The sequence below is a fragment of the Ovis aries genome, chromosome 3, assembly GCF_016772045.2.
Source record: "Ovis aries strain OAR_USU_Benz2616 breed Rambouillet chromosome 3, ARS-UI_Ramb_v3.0, whole genome shotgun sequence".
Taxonomy (NCBI): domain Eukaryota; kingdom Metazoa; phylum Chordata; class Mammalia; order Artiodactyla; family Bovidae; genus Ovis; species Ovis aries.
In genome coordinates this window covers 11,034,123-11,062,011 of record NC_056056.1, presented here as the reverse complement: position 1 = coordinate 11,062,011, position 27,889 = coordinate 11,034,123, and the positions used below count along the sequence as shown (strand labels likewise).

Genomic DNA, 27,889 nt, shown 5'->3' with positions numbered 1-27,889 from the left:
AGGTGAAGTGATTTGTCTGGAGACACACAGCTGGAGAGACAGGCCTGCCTCACAGACAGGAGCCCATGCCCTTAACGGTTCTGACAGCATATTTCAAGTTTTCTTTCAGAGGGGCTTGGGCAATCAACATCAGACTTTGATAATAACGTCCAGAGAGTATGTATATTACAAAAAGAATATGTTTCTGAATTTTATGTTTAAGAATATTTTAAGGAGGTTGCAAGGCCCATCTGTTTAAAAAATTTAAGTGTAAGAACTTAGAAGCACTTGGAGGCAGGAAACAGCAATTATTGCAAAATACTCGGTCAGCACAGATGCCCGCCAACTCTGGGCCATCTGGGGAGTCCAGGCCCTGCCCCAGCCAGGCCCTTGGGGAGTCCTCCACCCCCTCAGGGGCCCCAGCCAAAGCCACTTCCTCGGACTCGGCTGAGCTCGGAGCCCGCCTGGAAGCTGGCCTGCTTCCGAGCTGCGGTTTCTGCCCTGATGTGCTGGGAGCCATCCCACGGTCTAAGGTCTGGCTTTGCTTTATTTCTTGTCTCCCAGGGGAGGCTAAGGGAGCACTGGGTCCTGCAGGCAGTAGGTCCTGGGTTCAAATCCCACCTCTATCTCCTAGAAGTCCACAGGACTTGAGTGTGGGCTGTGGAGTCAGACCCTAGGTTAGAACCCAGTCTCGACCATGTCCCAGCCACATGGCTGTGGGCAACTCATTGCCCTGCACACTTTAATTTCCTTACCTCTCTCATGAAGTTTAGAATGGTACTGACTTAACAGGATTGTGGAGAGCATTAAATGACCCAGTATGTATAAAGCCCTAGGAACAATGTCTGACAGAGACTAAGTGCCCAGTAAATGTGGGATATTACTATTATTGTGTCTTTGAGCAGTGCCCTTTCACCTCCCTGAGCCTCAGCTTCCTCATCTGTAAAATGGGAATAATGCTAGATCCTACCTCAGAGCACTGATGAGCAAATTAGATGAGATAATACAAGGAAAACACTTGGCACAGTACCTGGCATCTAGTGAATATTCAACAAATTGTTTGGAATTATATTTATTATCCCAAAGCCCTTCTGGGAGGCTCACACTCTGGAAAAGTTGTCTGAGAAGGTTTAAGGATTAAAGTAGTGAGAAGAGAGATAAAGCCATGCCATTTAACAATTTCTAGAGCCAAGGGTGGCCAGCAGCCCTGGGGCACAGTAAATGCTTTGGTAAGTGGTGTGGGATGGGCAGGGAACCATGGAGGGGATGGAAAGCATCTTGTTTGGAAGCTGAGGCTGGAAGCTGGCAGCAGGGAATTCTGGGAGTGGGATGGGCGGGGAGGATGTCAGTTGTGGGGCTGAAGGACAGGACTAGAGGGGCAGACTGCCAAGGCCAAGGGTTGGGCCGGGTGTGGCAGCCTGGAATCTGGGCCTGTGGGTGGGAGGGGGGCATGGTTCCAATCTGACCGCAAGCTCAGGCGTGTCCCTGCCCCTCCAAGCTGTTCTTTCCTCATCTGTTAAGTGGGGCCCAGTGATGCATTCAATGACTCAAAGCACACGTGTGTGCTCCATTGCAAGCACACGTAGGGGCTCAGTTGCAGGGCTGCTAACACAATCTGGAAGCCTGGTCAGGTGTAGGGGAGAAGCTAGTGACTGACCCACCTGATGTCACCCACAGACAGGTGGCAGAGAGTGCAGGACCCCTGAGCCTGGCGTCACAGCATCTTGGGTTTCCCTCCTCCACTCCTTCAGCAGACTAAGGAGACCTGGGTGGTTTCCCTTGAGTCCAAATGGGGAAGCAGACTTTCCAGCTTAGGGGTGGGCCTGGTCCTGATGCCACTAGGCACTGGAAAGGAGTCCTGTGTGTGAGGCTGTGTGCAGCCCCCAGGCTGTGGGTCTTATTGTGCTGGGAGTTCTACCAGCACCCTCACTCCCCTCCCAGCTCTGAGACCATGACCGCCAGTCACAGCAGCCCTGTTGGGACCTGGCACACAGTCAGACTTTGTCCTCTGCAGGGATTCATTCTGGAGACTTTTGTTAATAACAATAATAGTTTTGCACTTTCTGTGTCAGGGGCTGAACTAAGCTCTCACTTGCATAGAAAATGAACAATGACCATGTTGTGAGGTGGGCTCCATGATCCTGTTCCTTGGCTCAGAGACATCCCAAATCTCACCCAGCATCACACAGTGGAGGGTTCAACCAGGACAGACTAACATCAGCTACTCCTTACTCAGGAACCATACTGTCTTTGACTCTGGAAAGGTTTAGGTGTCTATAGGCCTGAGCTCTGCCTCCCATGGGTGACCTTGGACAACTTTCCAGCAGCAGAGATGAATAACAAATATTACCTCCATCACAGTCAAGGTTCTTCAGAGAAACAGGACCAATAGGATAATATGTATCTAGGGTAATACATATCTAGGATATATATATATAGGACTTCCCTGGTGGCTCAGACAGTAAAGTGTCTTGCTTACAATGTGGGAGACCTGGGTTCGATCCCTGGGTAGGGAAGATCCTCTGGAGAAGGAAATGGTAACCCACTTCAGTACTCTTGCCTGGAAAATCCCATGGACAGAGGAGCATGGTGGGCTACAGTCCACGGGGTTGCAGAGTCGGACACGACTGAGCAACTTCACTTTCACTTTCACTAGATAGATAGATAGATAGATAGATAGATAAATGCATGCATGCTAAGTCACTTCAGTCATGTCTGACTCTTTGTGACCCTATGGACTCTAGCTTGCCAGGCTCCTCTATCCAAGGGATTCTCCAGGCAACAATACTGGGGTGGGTTGCCATGCCCTCCTCCAGGGGATCTTCCCCACCCAGGGATCAAACCTGCATCTCTTATGTCTTACTGCATTGGCAGGTGGGCTCCTTACCACTAGCACCATCTGGGAAACCTATATGTGAATTGGTTCAAGCAATAGAAATTCGGAGGGCAGGCTGCCAGACTGGTGGTGACTCAGGTAGAATTTGATATTGCAGTTTTGAGGCAGAATTTTTTCTCTGGAAACCTATTTTGCTCTTAAAACCTTCAACTGATTGGATGAGGAGCACCCATATCATTGAGGGTAACCTTTACTTAAAGTCAACTAATTGTAGAAGTTGATGTTAACCACATCTACAAGACACCTTCACAGCCATACCTAGATTAGAGTTTGGTTACATTACACAGTACTACAGCCTAGCCAGCTTGACACATAACATTGACCATCACATCCTCAATTCATAGCCAGGGAAACTGAGGATCAGAGAGGTGAACAAGCAGCCCAGATCCCATATATACAACTGGGAGAGTGGGAAATAGGATCCTTGTCCACATATATAATATGTCTATATTAACATCTCTAGGGAGTAGGATTTCAGGTGATTTTTACTTTTTTCTTTGTATCTTTCTTACTGTTGAGTATTTTTTAATTGTACATGCATATAACCATGAAAAAATGAATTTTCACTTTGAAAAAAAATGAGACTTTCTGAGGCTATAAAAAAGTTATTAAAAATAATGACAAGTCTACAATTGATTGTCCAAAGACTAAGAAAAAAGCATAGATAGATCAAACTAATGTGACCAGAGCTTAGCTGTTGGTGAGTCTAGGTGGGAGATAAATGTTCACTGTATTATACTTGGACATTTTCCATGAGCGTTATTGCTCAAAATAAGTAGTTGGTTGGGAGGGGGATTTCCAAATGACCAGACAGGAGAGTCAGTGTTGATAAACAGGTCATAGAGTCATTCTATCCTAAGTGATGCCCACTCCAGTGTTCTTGCCTGGAGAATCCCAGGGATGGCGGAGCCTGGTGGGCTGCCATCTATGGGGTCGCACAGAGTCGGACACGACTGAAGCGACTTAGCAGCAGCAGCAGCAGCATCCTAGGTGATGGATATATGGGGGAAGACTTCAGATTTCAGAAAGCAAGAGCACAGGTTGTAATTTTTAGGGCAACCACTAAAAGTGCCAAATTTCCAAATGACTAGAAAGAAAAACAGATGATCAGAGTAAGATAAGAAAGGAGAGAAAAGGAAATGTGTAACAAAAAGACAAATAGAAGGCACGAAAGGAAGTTGATTCAAATCCCCGAGTAACTCAGTACTTCAGTGTGCATGGACTAGACGACCCAACTGAAAAAGACACCTCCAAGCCTAAGGACAGGACATCCCTGGTGGCACATGAATCCCTGCTCCAGGAAGATCCCACACGCCAAGGAGCCACCAGGCCCAAGAACCACAACTACTGAGCTCCAGCTCTAGAGCCCATGAGCCCCAACTCCTGAGTCTTTGAGCTGCAACTACGGAAGACCAAGCACCCTGGAGCCCGAATGCTGCAGCTGCTGAAGTCTGCAGCACACAGCCTGTGCTCCACAACAAGAGAAGCCACTGCAAACTAGAGAAGGCCCGCGCAAAGCCACAGAGACCCAGTGTGGTCAAAACTAAGGTTTTTAATAAATAAATAAAACCAAAGGATATAGGAAGGCTGAAAATAAAGATACACCTGCAAATAACCCCAAGAAAACCGCCATAGCTATATCAGTAGAAGACAAAACAGACATTAAGGCCAAAATCATTACTAGTAATAAAGCCATTTTATAATAACAAAACAGGATATTTTTATAGACAGGTTTCACCTGTCCATAAAATTAGCAATTTAAAAATATATACCCCTAAACTTAAAAATACATAACATTAAACAGTATTAATAGAAGAAATAGAAGGAGGGTCGATAAACTTTACAATCATAACTGGAGATTTTAACATATTTTCTTTAGTAATTAATAGAAAAAGTGAGGGGGGCGAGAGTCAGTGAGAATCTAGAAGATTAAACAAGATTTAGAAACCTGATCTAAAGGACCCATCTGGAACCCGGCAGCCACACTTACAGAAGACACTGCCTTTGCTAGGACAATGCAATATTTGCAAAAAAAATGACCACATATTGGGCCACATGAGTGAGGGGCTGAAATCATTCCGAGTATGCATTCAATCTAGAAATCAATTACAAAAAAAGATAACTAGAAAATCCCCACGCGTTTGGAAATTAAGAAACAGACTTCAAACACGAAATCACAAGGAAAAATGCAAAAACAGGTAAAGGTAGAGAGATCCACTTGGAGTCTGGGGAGGGGAAGTTGCCTAGGAACCTCATCCGTTTTGTTTGTGGGATGTGCAACCATCTCGCCTCATTGTTCCTAAGTGGCTTTTCAAAGCCAGCCCTTACTGAGCACCTAGTGTGTGCCAGGTGTGTGTGCCCTCCCCTGATTTCTCACCTGGAACATCCACAGCAGGTCCCCACTCCATAGAGGACAAAGCTGAGGCTTGGAGGGGTCAAGTGACTCACCCAAAGTCACTCAGCTATAAAGCAGCCCAGAGCTGTCAGTTCCCATGACTGTACGCCTACGAGGCTGGTAGGAAATACTCCTGTTTTTCAGATGGAAACTGAGGCTTATGGTATTAAGCCAATAAGTAATAGGATTTGAACTGGGGATTTGAACCCAGGTGGTACAGTAGTAAAGAATCTGCCTGCCAATGCAAGAGACGCAAGAGATGAGGATTTGATCCCTGGTGCCAGAAGATCCCCTGGAGTAGGAAATGGCAACCCACTCCAGTATTCTTGCCTAGAAAATTCCATGGACAGAGGAGCCTGGCGGGCTACAGTCCATGGGGTCACAAGAGTTGGACTTGACTGAGCAAGCATGACTAGGTGGGTGCTACAGAATGGGAAACTGAGGCTGAGGGCCACTGGGACTTGCATGGGAATGCACGGCTAGGGGTGGCAGGACGCTGGGATTCAGGCCTCAGCTTCTAGAAAGGGAAACAAGTCTGAGAGGAAATGACCACAAATGCCTCCCATCCTGACCCAGACAGGAAGGGAAGGACAATGAACCAGACAGACAGAAGGAGAGGGCTTCTCACCCCGCAGCCCTCAGACACAGGGGCCTCCAGGGGCAGACAGGAGTCCATTATCATGAGGTCTCAGGGGTGGGGCAGCTGAGCAAACAGCAGTCCTCTGGCAAGGACACAAAATGGCCATTGAGGAAGGTTGGGGCCCTGGGGAGCGGGCTGGGGGTGTGGGCAGCTGCTGTGGATAGCCCCCAAGTGGAGGAGGCAGCAGCTATCTGCAGGGCATCCAGCCACCAACCCTCTCAATGTACTGGTGAGGAAGCTGAGACACTGGCCTGGGATCTTACCAGCGAGCGGTCAGCTCCCAGCACTCTGGCCCTGGGGTGAAGGATGTGGTAGCGTCCTGTGGAGCCCAGTGTGCTGTTTCAGGCATGAGCAGATGAACCCAGGAAGCCACCAGTTCCCTGTAGCTAACCCTGAAGCTCCAGCTCCAGGTGGCTCAGAGCAGCCCTAGCCCAGAGAGGCCTGACAAGGAGCCCAAGGTCACACAGCAAGTAGAGGCGGCTAGTCTATCCCTGCCCTGCCAGAGCTGCTCCTGCTTTCTGGCCCCCACCCTACTCATGTCTCCCAACCCCCACCTACCAGCTGTCTCCTTGAAGGGCAGCACAAGGCTGGTCAGAGTTCCACAGGGCATATGGGTGCCAGGTGTGGCTGAGACAGTTGGGAGGGCAGGTGGGCAGAGGGGGCTCCAGCCAAGGTCGGATCCCATGGCAGCTGCTCCACAGCTGCTCTGGGCTGCCCAGGGGTCAGGCACTCCGGGGTACACCAGACCCCGGGTCTGTATCCTGACTCTGCCCCTGAGGCTGGGTGGTGACCCTGGTTTGGAGTCTCTTCCTCTCCCGAGCCCTCAAGCTCCCCACCGGCACAGGTACCCACTCTACCTGATGCGGTAATGCAGTGTGCGTAGTCTGGCACCTGCTGGCTCTGTGATGATCGGGTTGCTATTATTATTATTATTACCTCCTGGTGACGTGAGGAAAAAAGGTCAGGAGGCCTGTGTGAGCCCAATTCTTCCTCTCTGGCAGCCAGCACTCGCTTCCTAAAGCCCAGGTGGGTCACCCCCTCTTCCCGCTGAATGCAAATATTGTGAAATTAGAGCCATTCTGGCTGGAGTGGGGCCAGGGGCCCAGAATTCTACCCCTGGGTCTCCTCCTCCTGGTCTTTCACCCCTCCAAGGAGTTCTGAGGCTCCTTCTTGTACCCTCTGGGTTCCATGACATCTACTTGGAAAACCACTGGTCTGGGCATGTGAAGCCCCTTAGCCTGGCATTCAAGGTGCATTTCCTCACCTCTTGTCAGCTCTCATTCCTGTTTCCTGTGGATGCCCCCCGGGTGGTCCAGGGCCCTGGACACCCCATTCCCCCTCCCAGATCCTCTCCCTGTTTGGCATTTGCCAGACACCTCCTTAACTCCAGAGGCCTTGAAACCTGCCTAGAAGACATCCCTGATGGCCCGAGGGGGCCAGGCCCTCCTCCCTGAGCTCTCAGGCTTGGCAGAGCTCAGGTAGCAGGCTCAGTGGGTGGAGGGGCAGGATTTAGCAAGAGCCGGAGGGAGGGATGCAGGTGAGAGGAAGGCAATGGGGGTGGAGGGCAAAAGCAAAGAAGGAAGGAAAGGGGCGAGGGTGAGCAGGCCAAGGCTGCCCCTGCCCTGAGGCCAAGCCCAGGGCTCCCAGAGCTGGTGGGGAAGAGGATTCTAGGACCCTCATTTTTGACTTCCTGAGCTACTTCTCAGGGCAAGGTCATGTCCCTCCAAAACCCGAGGAGGTGGGAATTCGTCCACTAGATGCCAACCTTGGTCAACCGCCTTCACAGATGCCTCAGGACCTGAGCAAGCCCCACCCTTTCCTCCAACCCTTCTCCCTCAGAGCCAGGAAGGACACAGAGAGACCAGAGCTGGGTGTCAACTTCTTCTGGAGCCTTCCTATGCAGGGCTCCAGGGAGACCAAACCCAGCTGGGATAGGATGGGCATCCAGGAGAATTTGGGCAAGTATCCCAAAGCCCATCATTCACATGGTCCTGAGCAGACAAGCCCTGTATCCCTCAGGCATCAGTGCAGGCACCTAGTGCTTCAACATCTAGTGAGCACTTAGTTTAGCCCTGACCTATGCCATTTTCAGGAGCTCCCAGGGCTGGCCCTGGCACTGTGCAGAGGGCAGAGGGGCCAGTGGAAACAGCTCACGTGGCCTCTGACTTCAGACAACTTGGGCATGAGTTCCAGCTCTGTCTCCTTCTCATGCTAAGGCCTGGGGCCAAAATGGAAAAACAAACCTATTTCCCCATATGTGAAACAGAAGTGAAGCTTCCTAGCAGGTAGGATTACTGTTAAAAAATCATGTGAAATGAGGGATGTGAAAAGGAAACCAAAGCTGTACAAATGGTAACTATATATGATTTATATACTGTAGCCGTGATTCATTCATTCACCTATTCTTTCATTCAAAAAGCATTTTCAAGATCTCCACTGGGCCTACCCTGAATACAGGGATTTAGGATACTGAATTACTGACTTGCCGTCAGAGTGGCTTGGCAGAAGGGACCTACCTGCCTGGTATCCATTCTAGCTCTTGTGCCCACTAGTCAGGTGGTCTTGGCTAAGTCACTTCCACACTCCAACCCTGGTCTCCTTGCCTGCAAAAAATGGGATTGTACCCCATGCTAAAGACAGATGGTACCCCATGCTGAAGATCAGTCACCCCAAGGAGGCCATTAAGTTCTGAGAGTTTCATCCCTTCCTCTACCTCTCCCCTGATTTTTTGGGCCAAAACTAATTTCTTCTGGATCCAGTGAGAGAGCAGTAAATGGGGTTTGACCACAGGCTGCAAGCTGGGGAGACCAAAGGGGGTGACTGAGGCTTGAAGGGGCACAATCACACAAGGAGTCATTTGTAACCACTGAGAAATAAGCAGCATTCCCTGTGCACCTATTATATTTTAGATCCAGACCGGGCACTCTGTTTACTTTGCCTCTTTGAAATGAGCAACACCTCCCTTCACAGAACCCCTTGGACCAAGCATCACTGTTTACACTTTACAAAGGGAAAATAGGGTTCAGAGGAGAAGTCACTAGAAGGACACCCACCCCTAAACTGTTCACAACCAATCCTTGTAAGAAGTGAGGCGGACACTTATGTCTTATACATATACATACCCATATTTTGCAGTCAGCATGTATTTTAAAGCATTTTAAAAAATTAAAAACATTGGTTCGTGTGCTAGGAATAAAGCTGATTAGAGATGTAACAGGGCCCAGCAAAGGCGTAGAGAAGTCAGACCCAGGTTCAATGTACTGTGTCTGCCTCATGACCTAGGCCTGCCCCTTCCACCTCAGCAACAACTCTGGAGTCGTGGTGGAACCACGTGCCACCCCAAATCGGCGTAATTGCAAGCACAGGCCTCACCTGAGGAGTAACCACGGCTGCGACACTGGAGGCTTGGGAGAATGAGTGGCCGTCCTGTCCTCAGTCGAGTCCTTTTAACACTGTTGTGTCCAGGATGTTTTAAGAATTAAAAGAAAAATGAAAAAGAAATTAAAGAAATGAAATACCATAAAACTGTTCTTTGGCTGGGCTGTGGCCCAGACTCGACAAGCCAGGAGGGCTTGTCACTGAGGCCCTGCTGGCTACATTCCGTTCTTGTCTGGGTCTGGCATCAGGAGGGTGGTGAGTTCGAGACCTCTCTGGGGCTCGTCCCAGGGTCCCAGAGGTTTCTCCCTCTCTGTGAGAGTCACTGGACTCTCTGTGAGAGTCACTGGAATGTGGGAGAGGCCCACAGGGCCTGGGGGTAAGCGTCCTTGAACCTGAGAGCTTGGAAAGCAGGCATGAGGTCACAGTCCACACTGGGGACAGTGGGTGGTGGTCAGGCCCCCTGAGATTCTCGGGTTCCTTCTGGCGCCTGGGTCACGTTGCTACCCAAATGGAAAAAAGTCTTAGAAAATCCACACTAAAAATATTACAAAGTAAATAAATAAGACCAAGTCTCTAGGTCTAGCAAACTACCCCAAGAGAGCCCCAGTGGAAGGTGTGACTGACACTATAGAGGTAAGAAGTCAGGAAAAAGAAGTCCCACTTTTCTAGGAAGGGTGAGTCCCCAATCACAGGCCAGTTAGCCCATCATTAATTGCCAAACACTTCTGGACAGATCATTTGGTAGTGCTTTGAGAGGGCTCAGAAAAGGAAGTGTGACCAGAAATGCCAGCAAGGGTCACCAGGAATTCAATCAAATTGCTCTTGCCTCTCTGCTTTAATAACAGGATGCTTTAATAACCCAATCCAGATACACCCGGGTTTCTGTAAGGCCTGACAGCTCATCACCTATCTTTGGGACTACATCGGGAAAATGTGGACTCATGACGCAATACTGCTTTAGTAACACAGCTGACCAACTCAGAGCACTTACTGTACACAAGGTGCTATGCCAAGCACTTTGCATGTGTGAACACAAATGCGTGCAATACATGCAAAGGGTCTGCCTCAAAGCAAACCCTACAAGACGAGCATTAACCATCTTCCTAAGTGTGGGGAAAAGGAAACACCGAGCCGTTAGGCAACTTGCCTGAGGTCACAGCTGGTAGGTTGCGAAGTCAGATTTGAAAGCAGCTGTCTGACCCCTGAGCCTATAGGTGCATAGCTGGTTTTAAACCAATCTGGAGACCCCCTTACTGATTAACAGGGAAGGGTGGAGGTGGGGATGGAAGTCCAAATCTTGTGGGGATTGACAGTTAAGATGCCCCGCACTGGCAGAGGAGCGGGCACGCTGGGTCAGTCACTTTCTCCAAAGACCTGGAAGCATCCAGGATTCACCCTGAATTCTTAGCTCTGGTTCCTATCCTTTCCCTCTGATTTACCACTCCCCCCAACCTTGCCATTCATTCCGTTCTCCTATGGTCCCTTTTGGTAGTTGATGGTTCTTGTTATTTACAACCAGAGAACTTTGGTAGAGGTAGGATCACATCACTCCCCTCTCCACTCAAATCTACCTTTAAGGAAAGTGGGTTCTCCCCCATTAGTGATGGGTGTGGATGGGTGCCAGAAAAGTGAGAATCCAGGGATAGACCACAGGGCTCTGTCCTTATCCTTATCTCGCTGACCATCATGTTCACAGTTTGGACTCAGAACACAGAAGGCCTACTCATAAAGCTCGCAGCTGCCACAGTGGCAGAATTAATGCTTTGTGCAGTGGCAGCCAGACTTACAATGCTTTCAAGACCAGACTGCTGGATGAGATCCAGAAAGATGACATTTAGCCAGCGTAACGTAAGGTCTTTCGTGTTTCCGAAGAATCCATTGTGCAAGTAGCACATCAGGGAGGGAGAGTTGATTGGAGAGTTGTTCATGGGAAAAAGCTCCCACTGAAAACACAGTGAGTCACCAGATTAGAGTAGCTGTTGAAAACAAGTGACTCTAGTAAGGCAGGCTGCGTTACGAGAGTTTGAGAAAACTGGAGATGACAGTATATTTCAACTTGGCACTTGTCAGCCCCGCCAAAGAGCATGTTTCCTGTTCTGGCCTTCACACTTTAGGAGGGACAATGACAAGTACGGTGTATTCCAGCAAGGGTGGTCCAGGTTGTGGGGAAAGGACTGAGACTGGAAGGTGTTGATCGCCCCTAGGTGATCCCCATGTGCAAGGGAGTCCCAGAAAGGAGGTCCCAAAGGCATAACATCGGGGCACCAGCTGTGAAAATTCCAGAGATATTTTAATCAAAGCCCTTCAGGTGGCAAATAACCTAAACCACACTGGTGCTCACTCAGCAAAAAAAAAAAAAAAAGGAATGTACTTTAAGGAAACAGGTGTATTTTAGGACAAGGCAGCCTTGAGACTGGAGCTAGGAGTTGGAAAGCTTGCAGGAAGTAGGGCTTCTGACTCTCCACCTCTCTCTCCTGACTGCTACAAAAGTTTTCTCTGCTTGCTGGGGCACTGTCTGAAAGTTCATACTAGCCCTGACACCGCATAATCCACCAAACTGCTCAGGACTGGGGGTGATGGGGACAAGAAGTGAGGGAGAAGGTGAGGAAGCCGGGAGAAGGCAGGAGAGGTGGCGGTTGCTGTTTAGTCTCTAAGTTGTGTCCGACTCTGCGACCCCATGGACTGCAGCCCGCCGTGCTCCTCTGTCTATGGGATTTCCCAGGCAAGAATACTGAAGTGGGTTGCTATTTCCTTTTCCATGGGATCTTCCTGACCCAGGGATCAAAACCCCAATGTTTCCGGTATTGACAGACAGATTCCTCACCACTGAGCCACCAGGGAAGCCAGGAAAGGAGGGCAGGGTCAAATAGGCAGAGCCAGTTATTAAAGAATAATCCAAAGGACACCTGGGTGCCCACTGCCCAGCTTCAATCCCAGATATTACAGGAGCAAGTGCTCTCCAAGGCGGCTGAGTCCCTCCCGCCTTCTCTCCACAGCCAACCCCTCTGGAGGGCTAGGAGTTGCCTACTCCTGCTTTTCTTTATAGTTCCAGTGCATATGGATGTGTGCCTGAGAAATGGAAGGCAGTCTTTGGTGTGTCGATTTTTATATGAGGGGGATTCTCCTTGTAGTGCCTTCTGCCGTGTTGCTTTTTTGCCGGGCGTTTTGTCAGATGACCCTTCAGGTCGTTTCCAGCCTTCCAGAACGACAGTACCAACAGCACTGGATGTGTCCCTGGGAGTAGAAATGCAGAGATGCAGCCCGGGCCTATCTTCCACTCTGTTAGACGGTACAAGGCAGATTCTGACTCACTGAGGATTTTCTAACACCACGATGGGAGAGGTTGTCCTGCAGGATAGTGAGATCTCATTCACAGGGGGTGAGGGCTGGGTGTTGGGGCAGAGGCTCATACCCCAGGCTCCCCAAACTTTATTGAGTGCCTGGTGCCAGAAATGACCTGGGGGCTTAGGGGCTATTGGACATGGGTTTGAATCTCAGCTCTACTACTCTCCAGCTGTGTGATCTTGAGCAAGTCATTTTCCTTTCAGAATCTCCAGTTTTCTCTTTAAAATGACTGTGTATCTACAGCAGGTTCAGAAGGAACTAAGGAGCCTGGGAAGGCTGGTACTTGGAGGAAATGAAGAGAAGTAAATCTGGTCCCAGAACTGTGGGTTATTTTCAGGAGATGGGGTGAGAGTGCAGAAGCTAAGCACAGAGCCCCCTGCCCCAGGCAGTTGGGGCTGAGGGAGAAGAAAACGTGGCAGGCTCTCGGAGAAGGAAGAGACAGCCAAAGGGTGGAAAGTGGCCCCCAAGACTCTCCTGGAGAGGCTGGATTCTGAGTTACTCAATCCCACTGAGCCAGTGAGATATGAAATACTTCTGCTGCCGCCATAACTGTGACCCCCTCATGCCCGCCCCTTTCCCATGCTGCCACAGACCACATCCTGCAAGCTCAGCCCCTGCCCAAAGCCAGGGTTTGCCACACCTTCAGCCCCTGCTGCGCATGAAGCCAGACAGCTCCTGATTACAAGGTCTTCCCTACATCATGAGGTGTACCTGGGCTGTGGGCCCTTCAGGTGATGACTGAGGGCATTGGGAGCATGACAAAGGGCATTCGGAGCTTTAGCCTGAAGTGACAAAGATGGATATCAAGTCCCCCTCCCCTTCTCTGAGCACTTTCTGCACACCAGGCACCCTTAACAGGTACCGTGTCACCAACTCCCGACAAGGTAACCACTGTCAGCACTCCCATTTTACAGATGAGGAAATCAAGGCACCGAGTGACCAGTTAGCTTACCCAAGGTTGCAGAGCCAGTAGCTGGCGGAACCTGGATTTAACCCAGAATCATGGCTTTAGTGCCCCATCTTTGGGGCAGGAGCTCTGACTTAGTCTGGGAACTGGGCAAAGGACGTCCATCCAGGGGAAGCATCAGGCCAAGAGGGTGGGAAACCCCGTGTGCACAGGCCTAGGGTGGGATGCAGGGAAGGAGAAGGGCCCCCTGTGGATAAGTTCAGGGAGTTAGATGGGCCAGGGGGGTCGGGGAACAGGGGCAGAATGAAGCAGGAGAGGTGGATATGATGCTTGGTCCAAGGGCCCTGGAATTCTTTGTGGGTGATTCCAACCACAGACTCCTGGGTTAAGCAGAAATGTTTTAACCCCAGCCACACTGCTACAGGCTGAGTGGTTGCAGGGCCTGGTGGACAAGGTCTATCCAGAGCGCTCTGGGAGTGACGGGCTGAGCTCAGGAACGTGTGCTTCTGGGTACTTCGGGTAAAGCAGGAGCAACTAGGTGGCTGTGGCATGGGCTGCAGGGTGCCTAAGCAGAGAGAGGGAGGAGAGGGTCTGGGGAGTCAGTGATGGGGGAGCCGTGTTCAGGACCCAAGTCTGGAGCTGGGGCGGGGCTGGGCCAGAGGTGGCCCTATGGGACCAGAGGAGTCCCTGGGGAGCCAATTCACTGACCTGGGTCCTTTGGGAGTTAGAGTGGGGGTGGGGTAGCCTCAAAGCCACCATTGTCGCCCCCTTGTCCGCCTGACTGTCTAGGACCTAAAATAGAGCAGGAGAACAGCAGATCTCCGTGAGAAGAATTTCTGGCAAAGAGGTCTGGGGGGAGGGGTGTGAATCACCACTGGGAACACTTCACTTGAGTTTGAAACTCCCAAAGCCCAGCTGCCCCAGCCGCACCCTCAGGGAGCCACTGGAAAGTGGGAGAGTGGGGTATCTTAGTCCCACCCCTGTCCAACCGTGGGGAGAGGGCTGGGTTCTGCCCCCAGCTCTGCCAGGGAAATGCTGGATGACTGGACCTAGTTTGTCCCCCCAAGGCTAGTTTCCCAGATGTACCAGGAGTCAGATGCTTCATCTGCTGTGAGGCCACTGGAGTTCATGGCAGGTGATCCTAATATAGGCCTCAGGGTCAGAGAGACATGAGATGAGGTCCCAATTCCTTTCCTATTGGCTGAGTGACCTTGAGCAAGTCCCCCCACCTCCTGGAGCTTCAGTTTCTTCATCTGAAAAATGCACATTGAAACCAAGTCCTGTTCTTTCTGGTTTCAGCTGAGCTATCCAACAAGGATCTTGACAACTCCTGGGGCCTCCCTCCACGTCCTCAGTTGGAACACTTCGTGCTGCTAGGAATGTCATCAGAGACTTCACTTTTTAATGTCCTGTGCTTTGCATACTGCCTCTGGCTCTCCACATCCTGGAGGGCCCAGATGAATATCTAAATATCATATCGTTTCCAGCGGTTACATGGGAGCATTTCAGCCCCGGTACTCGCCACTCCTGGAGGAAAAGGGTCTTTGGTCCAGAGTGGGCCCTCATCGGCACCTATCTTGTGTCATGCCTGGATCCCTGGGGGGCAGGGATGGGACTCCCCATTGGGCAGATGGGGAAACAGGATCCTCTCCAACAGGCTTGTGTGCCCTTAGCACTGTGCCTGGGTTCGGTGCAGCCGCAGAGGCTGACGCGGTATGTGGTGCTGGCGTGCCCTCTAGCGGCCGCCGGGCGCCATCCCGCCCCGCGGCCAGAGCTGCCCAAAGTCCGACTGCCCGCGGTTAGGGCACGGAAGTTCCTTCCTGGAGCCATCCGCGGTCCAGCCTGCTGCTGTCCCACTTTCCCCGGGCTGGGAACAGTCTCTCCCAGACTCCCTTCTCATGGCTTCCCAGAGACCCCAGAGCGGCTGCGTGCCCCGCCCCGATTGCCATGGAGACCGCTTGTACACAGTTTCCCCCTTCCCCTCCACCTTGTCCTAAGTCAGGTCCGCAGGCCGGATCAGCGCCCGCCTAGGAGGGAGCCCGCCAGGGCAGGAGGCCTCAGGTCCATGAACAGCAAGCCCCGAGGGAAGCTGGCCGTGGGGAGAGTGAAATTCTTCGGCCGGCACCGTGGGGAGGTGAGGTTCTGTCGACCTTTCCCCAGACAGACCTTGGGCTTCTTGGCTTTCGAGTAGTTTCTGGTTCTGCGTGGTTCGGGAGCTCGAGTGTTCCCCGAGCTCCGGTTGCAGAATGGGGTCTAGAATTCTAAGCTGTGGTTCCAGAGAGGGTTCAAACTCCTAGCTGATTCCAGTGTTCTCTGGACTCTGGCTTAAGAGGGAACTCGGCACAGAGCAGATTTTAAGCTAGTTCTGGACTCCAGTTCTAAAACGGGATCTTGGCTTCTAAAGAAGGCTAGCTCTGAGCCTCAGGCTCTGGTTTTACAGGACAGCAGAGAAGGCTCCAAGCTCTTGACTCGACTGCAGAGTGGTTCCTGGGTTCTGGTTGTTGAGAGGCTTGAAGTCCAAGCTCCGACCCAAGCTCTTGGGGCAGTGTTTAGGGCTGGCTCAGGAGTCTGGAGTTAGGCATGAGCAGAAAGTGTTTCTTGCCCCACGATAGGCCTTTTGTACTTTCCTTCCAGGTCAACTCTTCTGCCTTCTCTCCTGATGGCCAGAGGCTGCTCACAGCCTCCGAGGACGGCTGTGTATATGGCTGGGAGACCCAGAGCGGGAGGCTGCTGTGGAGACTGCGTGGCCACAAAGGTGAGGCTCTTCAGCCCAGATTGGGAGACTGAGGCTCATTGACCTGTTCTGCATTCCGCAGAGTCTACCAGCATTTGAGCTGGGCGTCCCAGCAAGAAGCACCAGTAGGGCTGGGGTGGGAGGGCAAGGAGATGGGAGCTGGTCCCTTGGGTCCGAGCCTGACTGACAGACCTGGACTCAAATCCTACCACTTAAATCTAGGTAATACCACATTCAGTTCAGTGCAGTCGCTCAGTCGTGTCCGACTCTTTGTGACCCCATGAACCGCAGCACGCCAGGCCTCCCTGTCCATCACCAACTCCCAGAGTCCACCCAAACCCATGTCCATTGAGTTGGTGATGCCATCCAACCATCTCATCCTCTGTTGTCCCCTTTCTCCTCCTGCCCTCAATCTTCCCAGCATCAGGGTCTTCTCCAGTGAGTCAGCTCTTCTCATCAGGTGGCCAAAGTATTGGGGTTTCAGCTTCAACATCAGTCCTTCCAATGAATACCCAGGACTGATCTCCTTTAGGATGGACTGGTTGGATCTCCTTGCAGTCCAAGGGACTCTCAAGTCTTCTCCAACACCACAGTTCAAAAGCATCAATTTTTTGTTCAGCTTTCTTTATAGTCCAACTCTCACATCCACACAGGACCACTGGAAAAACCATAGCCTTGACTAGACGGACCTTTGTTGGCAAAGTAATGTCTCTGCTTTTTAATATGCTGTCTAGGTTGGTCATAACTTTTCTTCCAAGGAGTAAGCGTCTTTTAAGTTCATGGCTGCAGTCACTTTGTGCAGTGATTTTGGAGCCCAGAAAATAAAGTCAGCCACTGTTTCAACCATTTTTAAGTGTACAGCTCAGTAGCATTATGTTCACTTTCTTGTGCAACTGGTCTCCACAACTCTGTACCCCTCGAACTCATTTCTCCCTTCCTCAGCCCCTGGCAACCGCTGTCCTGGCTTCTGTCTCCAGTTTAACTAAGTACCTGGTGTAAGTGGAATCATAACAATATTTCTTTTGCTGACTTACTTCACTTGGCGTAACGTCCTTTATATTCGTTTACCCACTTTTTTGACTATGATCGAAGTCGTCTTGTCACTTTCTCTGTGCCTCTTATTTCTTTAGAATGGGGATAATAGTCACTATCCTATAGAATGAGATTCATGTAAAGTGCCTGGCTCCCAATAACTCAGTAAATTATAAAGACAAGGAAAATCTGATAGTTATAGGGCAAATTGGTTCATGTTATACTAGGCAAAGTCCAGGGGCTGGGGAGCTCAAAGAGGATAATGTAGAACCTAGGTTGGACTGAAAGGAGTTTCTGGGAGGTGCTTTTATTTGTTCTTCCAGATGGGCAAACCAGGTTGGCCATTTCAGGCCAAAGGCACGGAAGCCCAGGAATTTTCCAGCTGGTTGGAGGATAAGGGTTAGAAGGGTGAAGGGAGGCAGGCAGTGAAACTGAAGAAATCAGCAGGGGTTTAGACTGCAAGGGCTGGAGGTGGAGGGTAGTGCCCTATTCCTTGACCATGTCTACCCGCCCCAGGCCCCGTGAGGTTCTGCCGCTTCTCCCCTGACGGCCGCCTCTTTGCCAGCACCTCCTGTGACCGCACTGTCCGCCTGTGGGATGCCGCAGATGCCAAGTGTCTGCAGGTCCTAAAGGGTAAGTGGGCTGGGGGGAGACTGGGAGCCAAGCAGCCAGGCCTGGGTTCCCTTTCAGACCTTGCTGTGTCCTGTGCCACCTCGACTCTCCTTGACACTTGGCGGGTGTCTACAGGTCACCAGCGGAGTGTGGAGACCGTCAGCTTCAGCCATGACTCAAAGCAGCTGGCCTCCGGTGGCTGGGACAAGAGGGTGATGCTTTGGGAGGTGCAGGTATGTGGAGGGGCAGCCAGTGAGGCCTGGGATCCCGAGGCCCTTCACACTGGTCACCCTTTCCCAATTGGGAAAGGTGGTTCCATCTTCACCACTGTCCATGTGCACACCTGGTGTTCCACTCCCTTGCACCTAGCTGCAGCCACCTCCCCAGATGCCCTCCCAACCACCCTTGTACCTCCTCTGCCATTAAGTCCCCCCTCTTCTGTCAAGGCCTTGGAAGCCCCTCCAACCCCTATATGGCATGACACTACCCAGGCAGGCCTGCACAGGGTCTGACCCATCCAAGGTGGAGCTCTCGGAAGCTCAGGGCTCTCTTCTCCAGTCAGGCCAGGTGCTGCGTCACTTTGTGGGACACCGAGATTCTGTCCAGAGCAGTGACTTCGCACCCAGCTCAGACTGCCTGGTGAGCCATCTCTGCCCCGGCCCCAACAAGATGAGGCAACCGGGAGCCCAGCCCCATTTCCCGACTTGGGCCAGAGTGGTTAAAATCCCACAACTTGACTTAGCTTTTCTGAGCCTGTCCCCTCCCTAAAATGGGGATTCTGCAGGTGAGATGGTGCCTGCTTCCTTTGGGCGTGGCCAGCTGAGGAAGCAGGCTCCACACTCAGGGCAGCTGTCTGCAGGCCACTGGCTCCTGGGATTCTACCATCCGCATGTGGGACCTCCGGGCAAGGACCCCTGGGATCTTCCACCAGGAGCTGGAGGGTCACAGAGGCAACATCAGCTGCCTGTGCTACTCACCATCTGGCCTACTGGTGAGCTGGGCTGCCTGAGTTCCAGGGTGGCTGCCAACTGCAACTCTGAGGGTCATGGGCCACTTAGGGGGCAGAGGATGCAGTCCCCAAACCTGTATGCTTAGAGCTGTCTGCTGTCCAGGCATCTGGCTCCTGGGACAAGACCATTCACATCTGGAAGCCCTCAACCAGAAGCCTGCTCATCCAGCTCAAGGGCCACATCACCTGGGTGAAGAGCATAGCTTTCTCCCCCGATGGGCAGCAGCTGGCCAGCGCTGGCTACTCCCACATGGTAACCCCTCCAGGCCTGCCTTCCTGCCAACCCCTACCCCACACCCTCCCAGAGCCCTGAGCAGGTCCAGAAATGTCCACTTCCCTATCTGCCCTCAGTAGGCTACCAGGGGTAGAACCCAGATACCAACCACTTCTGTACCTAATGCCTGGCACTCATGTCTGCACTGGCCCAAATATTAGTACTGCTGACATTTCGGACTCAACTTCAGGGCAAAGAAAATACTGCACTGAATGTCTGTGTATTACGCAGCCCTTGTTAAACACACCTCACGGACAACAAAATTTTGTCAAAGACACCAGCCTGTAAGACTTCCCTACCCTTCACCTTTTTATTTCCAGGTCAAAGTCTGGGACTGCAACACAGGAAAGTGCACCGAGACTCTGAAGGTAAGGTCCATGGCCGAAGCAAACAAGGGTGCAGTGGAAGGTCTGCTGGGGAGGCCTGCACCCCCAGAGCCCAACATTATGCTTTTGGCAGGGGGTTCTGAACGTGGCCCATGCCTGTGCCTTTATGCCAGACGGGAAACTCTTAGTGTCTGGAGCTGTTGATTAGACAAAATGTCAAGTCCACCACAGATCACCTTGACTTGCTCAAACAGAACATCACCATCTACAGCCCTCACACCTTCTACCCCTGCCTCTCCATGCCCAGGGGCACAGGCCCAAAGTAACCATAATAGAGCACCCAACAGATCCCTATGGCCAGGGCAGCAAGCCTGCTGGAATCCATCGGGCACCTGGTAACCACAGCCACTTCCCCAACAACTGAAGCCCCTATAAACACAAAGCAACGCCAGCCAGTGGTCTGTTTTATTGACAGCTGGATGCTCAAGCCTTAACTGCATACTTCCGGAGGGGGTACAGCCGCTCCTTCCGCTGCTGCTTCTTGGTCTTCAGGTTCTCTTCATGCTTGTTGAGCCGGCGGCGCATGGCACGTGTTTTCTTGGGCCGCAGATCCAGGGGCTTGTACTTCTTGCCCTGGGTGAAGAAAAGCAAGGGGAACCTGAGGACCAGGGTTTGGGAGCTACTGCAATACCTAAGTAAGCCCTGGAGGTTGGAACTGAGGTGCCAGGAAGTGACTTGAGCAAAATGTGTGTTGGGGAGATGTCTGCTAGGTACCTGTGGTGACAGTAACACTGAAAACATGCATCTAAGGAGAAGATCTGGCTTGGCCAAGGCCATCCTGCTATGAGGGGCAAAGCTCCCCACCTTGGCTCCTGTTCTCAGGCCTTTAACAGGAGATGGGTCATCTCTCCATCTCTGCTCTCACTCCACTCTCTCCCCTGTCAGTCTAGGCTAAGGCAGCTGTGATGGTCCCCTTTGTTCTGCAAAGGCCCCTTGGGGCCTCTTTCATCTGAAGCACTGTCCTGTGTGCTGGCTTAGCCACAAATGAGACCTGCTCCCTGCTCAAGGAGTTCCCAGCCCACCAGAAAACAAGTGGTGCGTTGGTGTGGAGAAGGAAAGAGATTGTGGAAGGTTTCACCTCACGACTGACAACAGCTTCAAAAGCGAGAAGCCAGAGTGGCCATAAAAGCCCTGGAGAGTGACAGCTCAGGCTGGGAACTGCCAACAGCCTGGAGGGGTAGGCACAGGGCAGGTGGGTGTGAGTTAACAGGGTTCAGTTTATGAACAGCCTTGGGGCAGAGAACTGCAGGGAAAAAGCTACACAGGAGATGAGGGCAAGCTCTGAGGAAAACCTGAAGTCTGCCCATCCACACCCCTCATACCAGCTGATACAGGTCAGGGCTTCCTGCTTTCAATCTGCTAAGCACCTAGAGGTCTGCTTGTCCAAGAAAGCAGCCATAGCCACACACGCTGTTTAAATCCTCCAGTCACTATAACCATGTAACAGGCACAGGGACCAGAGGTTAATGCATCAAAAAGTGCTGACACAGAGACCTCATCTCTACCCTCCGGAGCCCTGCCTGGCTTGTATGGTGGAGTGTACTCACTGGATGGTCATGGAGGCAGTTCTTCCAGGCCATACCTCTACACAGTTCCCTCAGAGCCTGATAAACATTCCAGACCCAATTCTCAGAAACACCCCCCCCCAACACGCACAAATGTACACAGGTCCAGGGATGGCAGCAAGCCTAGCACACAGTGGCAACTTTGACATGTCAAACCCTCCAGTCATTCAAACACTAATTGGGTGTTGATGTGAAGCCATTTTGCAGTCAAAGCCCCCTAATCAGTAATCTTTAAGAGATTATAGAATAATCTGTGTGGGCCTGCTTTAACCAGCGGAAAGGCCTTAATGGCAGGGATGTGGCTTTCTCCAAGAAATCCCACCTGAGGGCAGCAGCTTCAACCAAATCTTTAGCTCTGCTTGCTCAGGATCCTCTCTTCCGGACAGAGGGCACCTCCTCCTCAAGCAAACAAGTCATTCCCTTGTAGTAAACCAATGTGTGCATGAAGTGAAAGTGAAAGCCACTCAATTGTGTTCAACTCTTTGCGACCCCATGGACTATACAGTTCATGGAATTCTCCAGGCCAGACTACTGGAATGGGTAGCCTGTCCCTTCTCCAGGGGATCTTCCCAACCCAGGGATTGAACCCAGGTCTCCTGCATTGCAGGCAGATTCTCTACCAGCAGAGCCACAAGGGGAGCCCAAGAATACCAGAGTGGGTAGCCTATCCCTTCTCTAGCTGATCTTCTGGACTCAGGAATTGAATCAGGGTCTCCTGCATTGCAGGCGGATTCTTTACTAGGTTCAGCTTTGTAGTTTAGTTTTAGGCACAAGCCCCAGAAAACAGTTGTTAAAAACTCCAGGCTGTGAGGGACAGGTACCTGTGGCAATCTCCCAGAAGCACTCAATCCACCCCCACCCTATGGGTTGGAATCTCAATCACTCCATCTATTGCATGTCAGTGATGCCAGGCAACTTAACCCAAGTCTTGAGGTCCTCATTTGAAAAATGAGAATGCCAGATACTTGATGGTGACTGACACACCAAGACAAGCAAAACATTTAAACAGTCAATCCTCATAGACTCCCCAAACTCACCCAGCTGGTGAGGTTTTATTCAAAATCCAACTCTACCCAGACTCCCACACCTTTGATTCCTTGACAACTGCAGCCGCATGCAGTCTGCATGCCATGTGCTAGAAGGCTCTAGAAAGCCCAGTCCCAAGCACCCCAGCCAGAGCTCACCATACCACCTCTCGGGCCTAGGGAGAGCTGGAATTTTGCTCCCTGTAGCCAAGCACCATTATCCTTTCTCCACTAACCTTATAGAATTTCCTGAGGTTCTCTTTCTGAGTCTGGTTAATGACGGTCAGTACACGGGCAATGGATTTACGAACCACTCGGCTACAAAACAAGAGACAATCAATGAAGATGTGTAAGACACACAGCACTCCCCAAGGTATCTATTTCAGGGCCTGACCCAGATGTCACAGGGCAGGGGCATTCCCCATCAGCTCACCCACATTCACCCAGGAGGTGCCTAACCCAGCCCAGGAGGGTGTTCTGGAGGCAAGAGAAACAATACATGAACATCCAAAGAGAGGGGACATGAAGCAGCTGGCACAAACAGTGTTTTCCAAGAGCTGTGAGGTTTTCAGTGAGGCTTAATGAGGGGAAGTGAAGGAAGACCTTTCATCCCTGGCCATATATCCTAAGGGCTACAAAGAAGACCTAGGCAATGTGGATCTGAATAATCTCACTGGAGGGAACCATGCCACAAGCTGGGCCGCTGGTGGGGGACAAGGCTGAAGATAAGAAAAAGCTGGGGATAAGTGAAACATGTCCTCAGGCTGAACAGGGCTGATCAGTAAATGGTTGTAAACATCGTCTTGATTCAGCATGCACCACCGGAAAATTACTGGGGGCCCATTTTATAGGAAAGGAGAAAAACATGGGTGGTGTGCCAATCTGCACATGAGGTAGAATGTGGCCGAAGTGGAGTTTATGCCCCAGCTGACTAACTCCAAACTAATGTCCCTTTCTCAAGTTTTGATTCTTGACCCCCATACACCAGTAAGTTACACTACAACTAAAATAAAGGACGCAAGGGATGCCTCAACCAAGTGAAAGAGGCTTGGGAAAAACCTCAAGTGTTGGTGGGAGATAGAGGAATGGGGTCAATTAGACATTCAGAGGAGGCGTTAAAACGGGACTTCGGGGGCACTTAATTCTTCCTCTAGACAGTCAAACCGTTACATCAGGAAAAAGGACCACAGATCAAAAGCAGGTAAGGGCAACTGGTCACCAGCGCCTCGCCGTGAGAAAGAGGCACCTAAAGAGGCTGAATAGAAACGGCGCCACGTTGTGACCCACGGAGCCATGGAAAGGGCAGTTAAACGGACAACTCCTCAAGGCCCGTACGTGTGTCCCCGTACTCTGGCCGCCAGTTCACTTACATCTTCGAGAGTTTGGAAGCCGCGCCGCCTGTCACTTTGGCCACGCGCAGCTGGGACAGCTCCACCTTCAGGTCTTCCAGCTGTTTCAGCAGCTCCTCCTTCTTCTTGCCGCGAAGGTCTCGAGCCTTAATCTTGGCCTGCCCGACAGAGCAGGTCTGCGTCAAACACCTCCCCTCCACCTGCATCGTAATCCGCCTCTCGAGGCCAAGCGCCTTGCCCCGGGCCAAGGGGGCTCTGGAGACCCAGCACTACCCGCCTCGGGCACGGCAACCCAGACCCCAGCAGACGCGCCCTCGCCCAGTCCTGCTGCGAGGCTGGTCCCCTACTCCCATTCCGCAGACGGAAAGACGGAGGCCCCGGGAGCGCGCGCATACCTCTCGGGGCCCGGGCCTGAGGTGGGGAGAAGACTGAGGTGGCGCTAGGCCACTTCTCAACGCGTCCCACAGGTCAGGCTGGCAGATGGGGTCTCAGGTCTTGCCACACGCCCTCCATCCCGGCCCCTGAGCCCCACAGTACGCGGATGGCGGCCGATTTTTCCACACTCACCATGGCTGTAGAGTCTGCCTCCGCTGCCTTCTTGGCGGGAAAGAGGAAGGGGTGGGGCTGACCTCCGCAACTACTGCCGGGTGGCGGCGGGCGTGGTCAATAGAGCGGCGGCTGGGGAGCCCTGGCTCCGCCCCTACCATCCCGCGCGGGCCCAGCCTCCCCACCCCCCGCCGTCTGGAGCGCTTTGGTACCGCCCACTCAGCCCCCGCACAGCCCTGAGGAGCCGAGTCCCGCCCTGGGGAGCCGAGTCCCCGCCCCGAGGAGCCGGAGTCGCGCCCTGCAATGAGCCTGTCTCTCCTGCGCGCTGACAATTACTTTGTTGTAGTTCAGTCGCAAAATCCTATCCGACTCTTTGCGACCCTATGAAGTGCAGTTACGGCACTCTTTCCTGTGCTTCCCTATCCCCCGAGTTTGCTCACTCATGTTCACTGAGTCGGTGATGCTATCCAACCATCTCATCCTCTATCATCCCCTTCTCCTACTCAACCTTTCCCAGCATTAGGGCCTTTTCCAGTGAGTCGGCTCTTGGCATCAGGTGGCCAAATATTGTAGCTTCAGCTTCAGCATCAGTCCTTTCAATGGATATTAAGTGTTGATTTCCTTTAGGATTGACTGGTTTGATCTTCTTGCTGTCCAAGGGACTCTCAACCATCTTCTCTAGCACAATTCAAAAGCATCAATTCTTCGGTGTTCAGCCGTCTTTATGGTCCAACTCTTACATCCATACATGACTACTGGAAAAACCACAGCTTTGACTATATGGACCTTTGTTGGCAAAGTGAGTGCTCTGCTTTTTAATACGCTGTCTAGGTTTGTCTTGGCTTTCCTTGCAAGGAGCAAGCATCTTTTAATTTCATAACTGCACTCACCATCCGCAGTGATTTTGGAGCCCAAGAAAATAAAATTCTGTCACTGCTTCTACTTTTTCCCCATCTATTTGCCATGAAGTGATGGTACTGGATGACATGATCTTTGTTTTTTGATTGTTGAATTTTAAGCAAGCTTTTTCACTGTCCTCTTTCACTGCCATCATAAAGGCTCTTTAGCTCCTCTTCACTTTCTGCCATTAGAGTGGTATCATCTTCATATCTGAGGTTGTTGTTTCTCCTGGAAAATTACTGAGATTTGGTCTGTTTCCTGCAGGGCAGTGGGGAAATTTCACCCTGGGGTGAGAGGCAACCTATTTGACCAATAAGACTGGAATTCATCCACTCGTTGGTTCGTTCACTCATTCGGTACTTTTGCAGGCTGCCCAGTCTGGGCTACTCCGAGCTGGGTGCCACTGTTCTGGAGGGGTCCAGGGGGTGAAGGCTGAGGGTTTTAGAAGGTGAATTAACATGGCCTCTGCCTTGGAGGAATTTAAAGGCTATGGTGGGTGGGGAGTGGTGGGGTAGACAGCTATAATGACAGCATGTGTTATTTAGGGGGAAAGGCATTCATGGCCTTTTGTTAGTGAACCTGATCCGGTTTCAAATTCTTACTCTGTTGCTTAGTGCTAGCTGACTCTCAGCAAATCCCTTCCCCTGAGTCTCAGTTTTCTCACCTGTGAAATGTAGTGTTTAGCAAGATCAGGAAGATAACATGTAAAACTCTTTGCACATGACCTGATGCATAACTGCTCAGTATCATTGATATTAATGTTCCCAGTTGAAATGAACACATAAATTGGCCCTGAAAGTTAAAGGGGGGACTTCACAAGGCAAAGTGCTCAGGTTTTCTGACTGAACAGTTGCATTTTTTGCCCCCAGCAGCAAGCATGAATCAGTGCCCTAGTGTCACTCCACTGCCACTAACAAAGGCACACCCACGCCTTAGAGCTCTATTTAAAGCCAGGTTGCCCCCTTGTTGCTGTCAGATGTCACCTCCAGGAAGCCTTCTCTCAGCCTCTTATGGGTTTCTGTTAATGAATCTTTAGCATTGGAGTAAATTGGGACAAAACCTCCCCTTGTTGATCTCTGTGCAATCAAACCTCTCTCTAACCCCAAATATATTGAATTAGAATGAAATTTATACATCTGCCTCCACATTCAACCTGGAAGTTCCCCAAGCAGAACCATAGCTGACAACTAGTTTGGTTTTTCTCGCCTCCAGACCCAGCACATGGATACTTGTTGGATGAATTGAAGTGAGCTTTGTCTCAGATCACAGTGAGGCAGGCTTCTAGGAAATGGAGGGAAGTGGGGAAGAGAAAGCAGAGGGCATTCTTGGCATGGATTAGTCATAAATGGAGGTTGAATGGGGCACAGGGACTTGGCTATCATAGGTTCCAAATGCTTATAGTTCTATTAAAGTTAATAATTGTGTACAGCTTTTCTGAACTTTATCTATTGTTCTTGTTCAATCGCTCAGTTGTATCCAACTCTTTTCGACTCCATGGACTATGTCTGTCCTTCACTATCTCCCAGAGTTGCTCAAACTCATGTTCACTGAGTCAATGATACCACCCAACCATCTCATACTCTCTTGCCCCTTCTATGACTGCCCTGTTTCTCTTACATGCCACATTCAACCCACCCCCAAATTTTATAGCTTCTGTCAGTGGCTCAGACGGTAAAGAATCCGCCTGCAATGCGGGAGACCTTGGTTCAATTCCTGAGTTGGGACGATCCCCTGGAGGAGGGCATGGCAACCCACTCCAGTATTCTTGCCTGGAGAATCCCCATGGACAGAGGAGCCTGGCAGGCTACAGTCCATGGGGTCACAGAGTTGGACACGACTGAGCAACTAAGCACAGCACATCTTCAAAATACCCAGCCTCTTCCTACCACTGTTATTGGCACCTGTCTGGACCATTATTGTCACCTCATAAATCACCTCAGTTTGCTCTGGTTTCCATTCTCAGTAGAGCTGCCAAAAGGACCTTTTTCAAACTGAAGTTAGATCATGTCTCTTCTCTGCCCAGAACTTCCAGGGCTGTCCTGAGTTAAGACCACATCCTTTTCTCACCTTCAAAGTCCCACAGCACCCGCCACTCCCTCTTCCCTCTTCCACGTTGTGTTGTTTCTTCTCCTAGGTTAAGATTTCTTTGCATTTCATAAAGTGAAGTGAAAGTTGCTCAGTCCTGTCTGACTCTTTGCAATCCCATGGACTATACAGTCCATGGAATTCTCCAAGCCAGAATACTGGAGTGGGTAGCCTTTCCCTTCTCCAGGGGATCTTCCCAACCCAGGGATAGAACCCAGGTCTCCCACATTGCGGGTGGATTCTTTACCATTTGAGCCACAAGGGAAGCCCCATCTTGTTTCTTTTTACTCTTCTGCTCCAGTATGGCCTTGCTTTTTCTGGAACACACCAAGCCTGCTCTGTGTTTGAGCCTTTGCTTGGCTCCATCCCTCACTTCCTTCAGATCCACTTCAGCATCACCTCCTCAGGGACACTTCTCTTAACCACTTTATCCAAGGTGCTCTCAGAAACTGCATGTTTTTGTTTTTTTTTCCCCCTCCTCAAAATGCCGTCATCCCTGACATAGTGTGGATTTTTAAATTTCTGCCTCACTGACTGGAAGGCAGATCGACGGTCATAAACAGTGATATTATTTATTAGTTTACTTGGGAGCTATTTCCTTACTTGTAAAATGAGCATTTCTGGTTTGAAACTCCTTCTGATCAGAATGTTCTGGGGATATGAATTTCTGTTAGCTTGTTGCCTGCCTTGGTCACAGATTTCTTTCAAGGTATGGAGCTGATAGGCAGGTCTCCCAAGACCCTTGAGACTTTTATTCAGCACCTGTTTCCCTGTAGGAATCTATCTTTAGCACCCAATATTAGGTAGCACCTTAGCTGGGCAATATTTTTTG

General features: G+C 51.0%; 2 protein-coding genes across 6 annotated transcripts; one reads left to right on the top strand and one right to left on the bottom strand.

Moving 5' to 3' along the window:
* Positions 1–417: 417 nt before the first annotated feature.
* Positions 418–19,978, top strand: WDR38 (WD repeat domain 38). Of its 5 annotated transcripts, XM_004005644.6 has the most exons (10): positions 418–512; positions 14,840–15,674; positions 16,175–16,295; positions 17,823–17,939; positions 18,054–18,151; positions 18,477–18,557; positions 18,778–18,909; positions 19,031–19,180; positions 19,522–19,569; positions 19,661–19,978. In XM_004005644.6, the coding sequence occupies exons 2-10, from the start codon at positions 15,150–15,152 to the stop codon at positions 19,733–19,735; spliced, it is 1,347 nt and encodes a 448-aa protein (XP_004005693.4). In that variant the 5' UTR covers positions 418–512; positions 14,840–15,149; the 3' UTR covers positions 19,736–19,978. The 5 variants fall into 5 exon arrangements, with proteins under 5 accessions (XP_004005693.4, XP_060267798.1, XP_060267795.1 ...); XM_060411815.1 differs by lacking the exon at positions 19,031–19,180; XM_060411812.1 differs by having other exon boundaries at positions 19,522–19,978.
* On the bottom strand, positions 19,975–24,138 carry RPL35 (ribosomal protein L35). The gene is made up of 4 exons (XM_012163088.4): positions 24,094–24,138; positions 23,548–23,684; positions 22,414–22,495; positions 19,975–20,160 (listed from the first exon to the last, which is right to left on the bottom strand). Exons 1-4 carry the CDS (start codon positions 24,094–24,096, stop codon positions 20,011–20,013), a joined length of 372 nt encoding a protein of 123 aa, XP_012018478.2. The 5' UTR covers positions 24,097–24,138; the 3' UTR covers positions 19,975–20,010.
* Between the last annotated feature and the right edge of the window lie 3,751 nt (positions 24,139–27,889).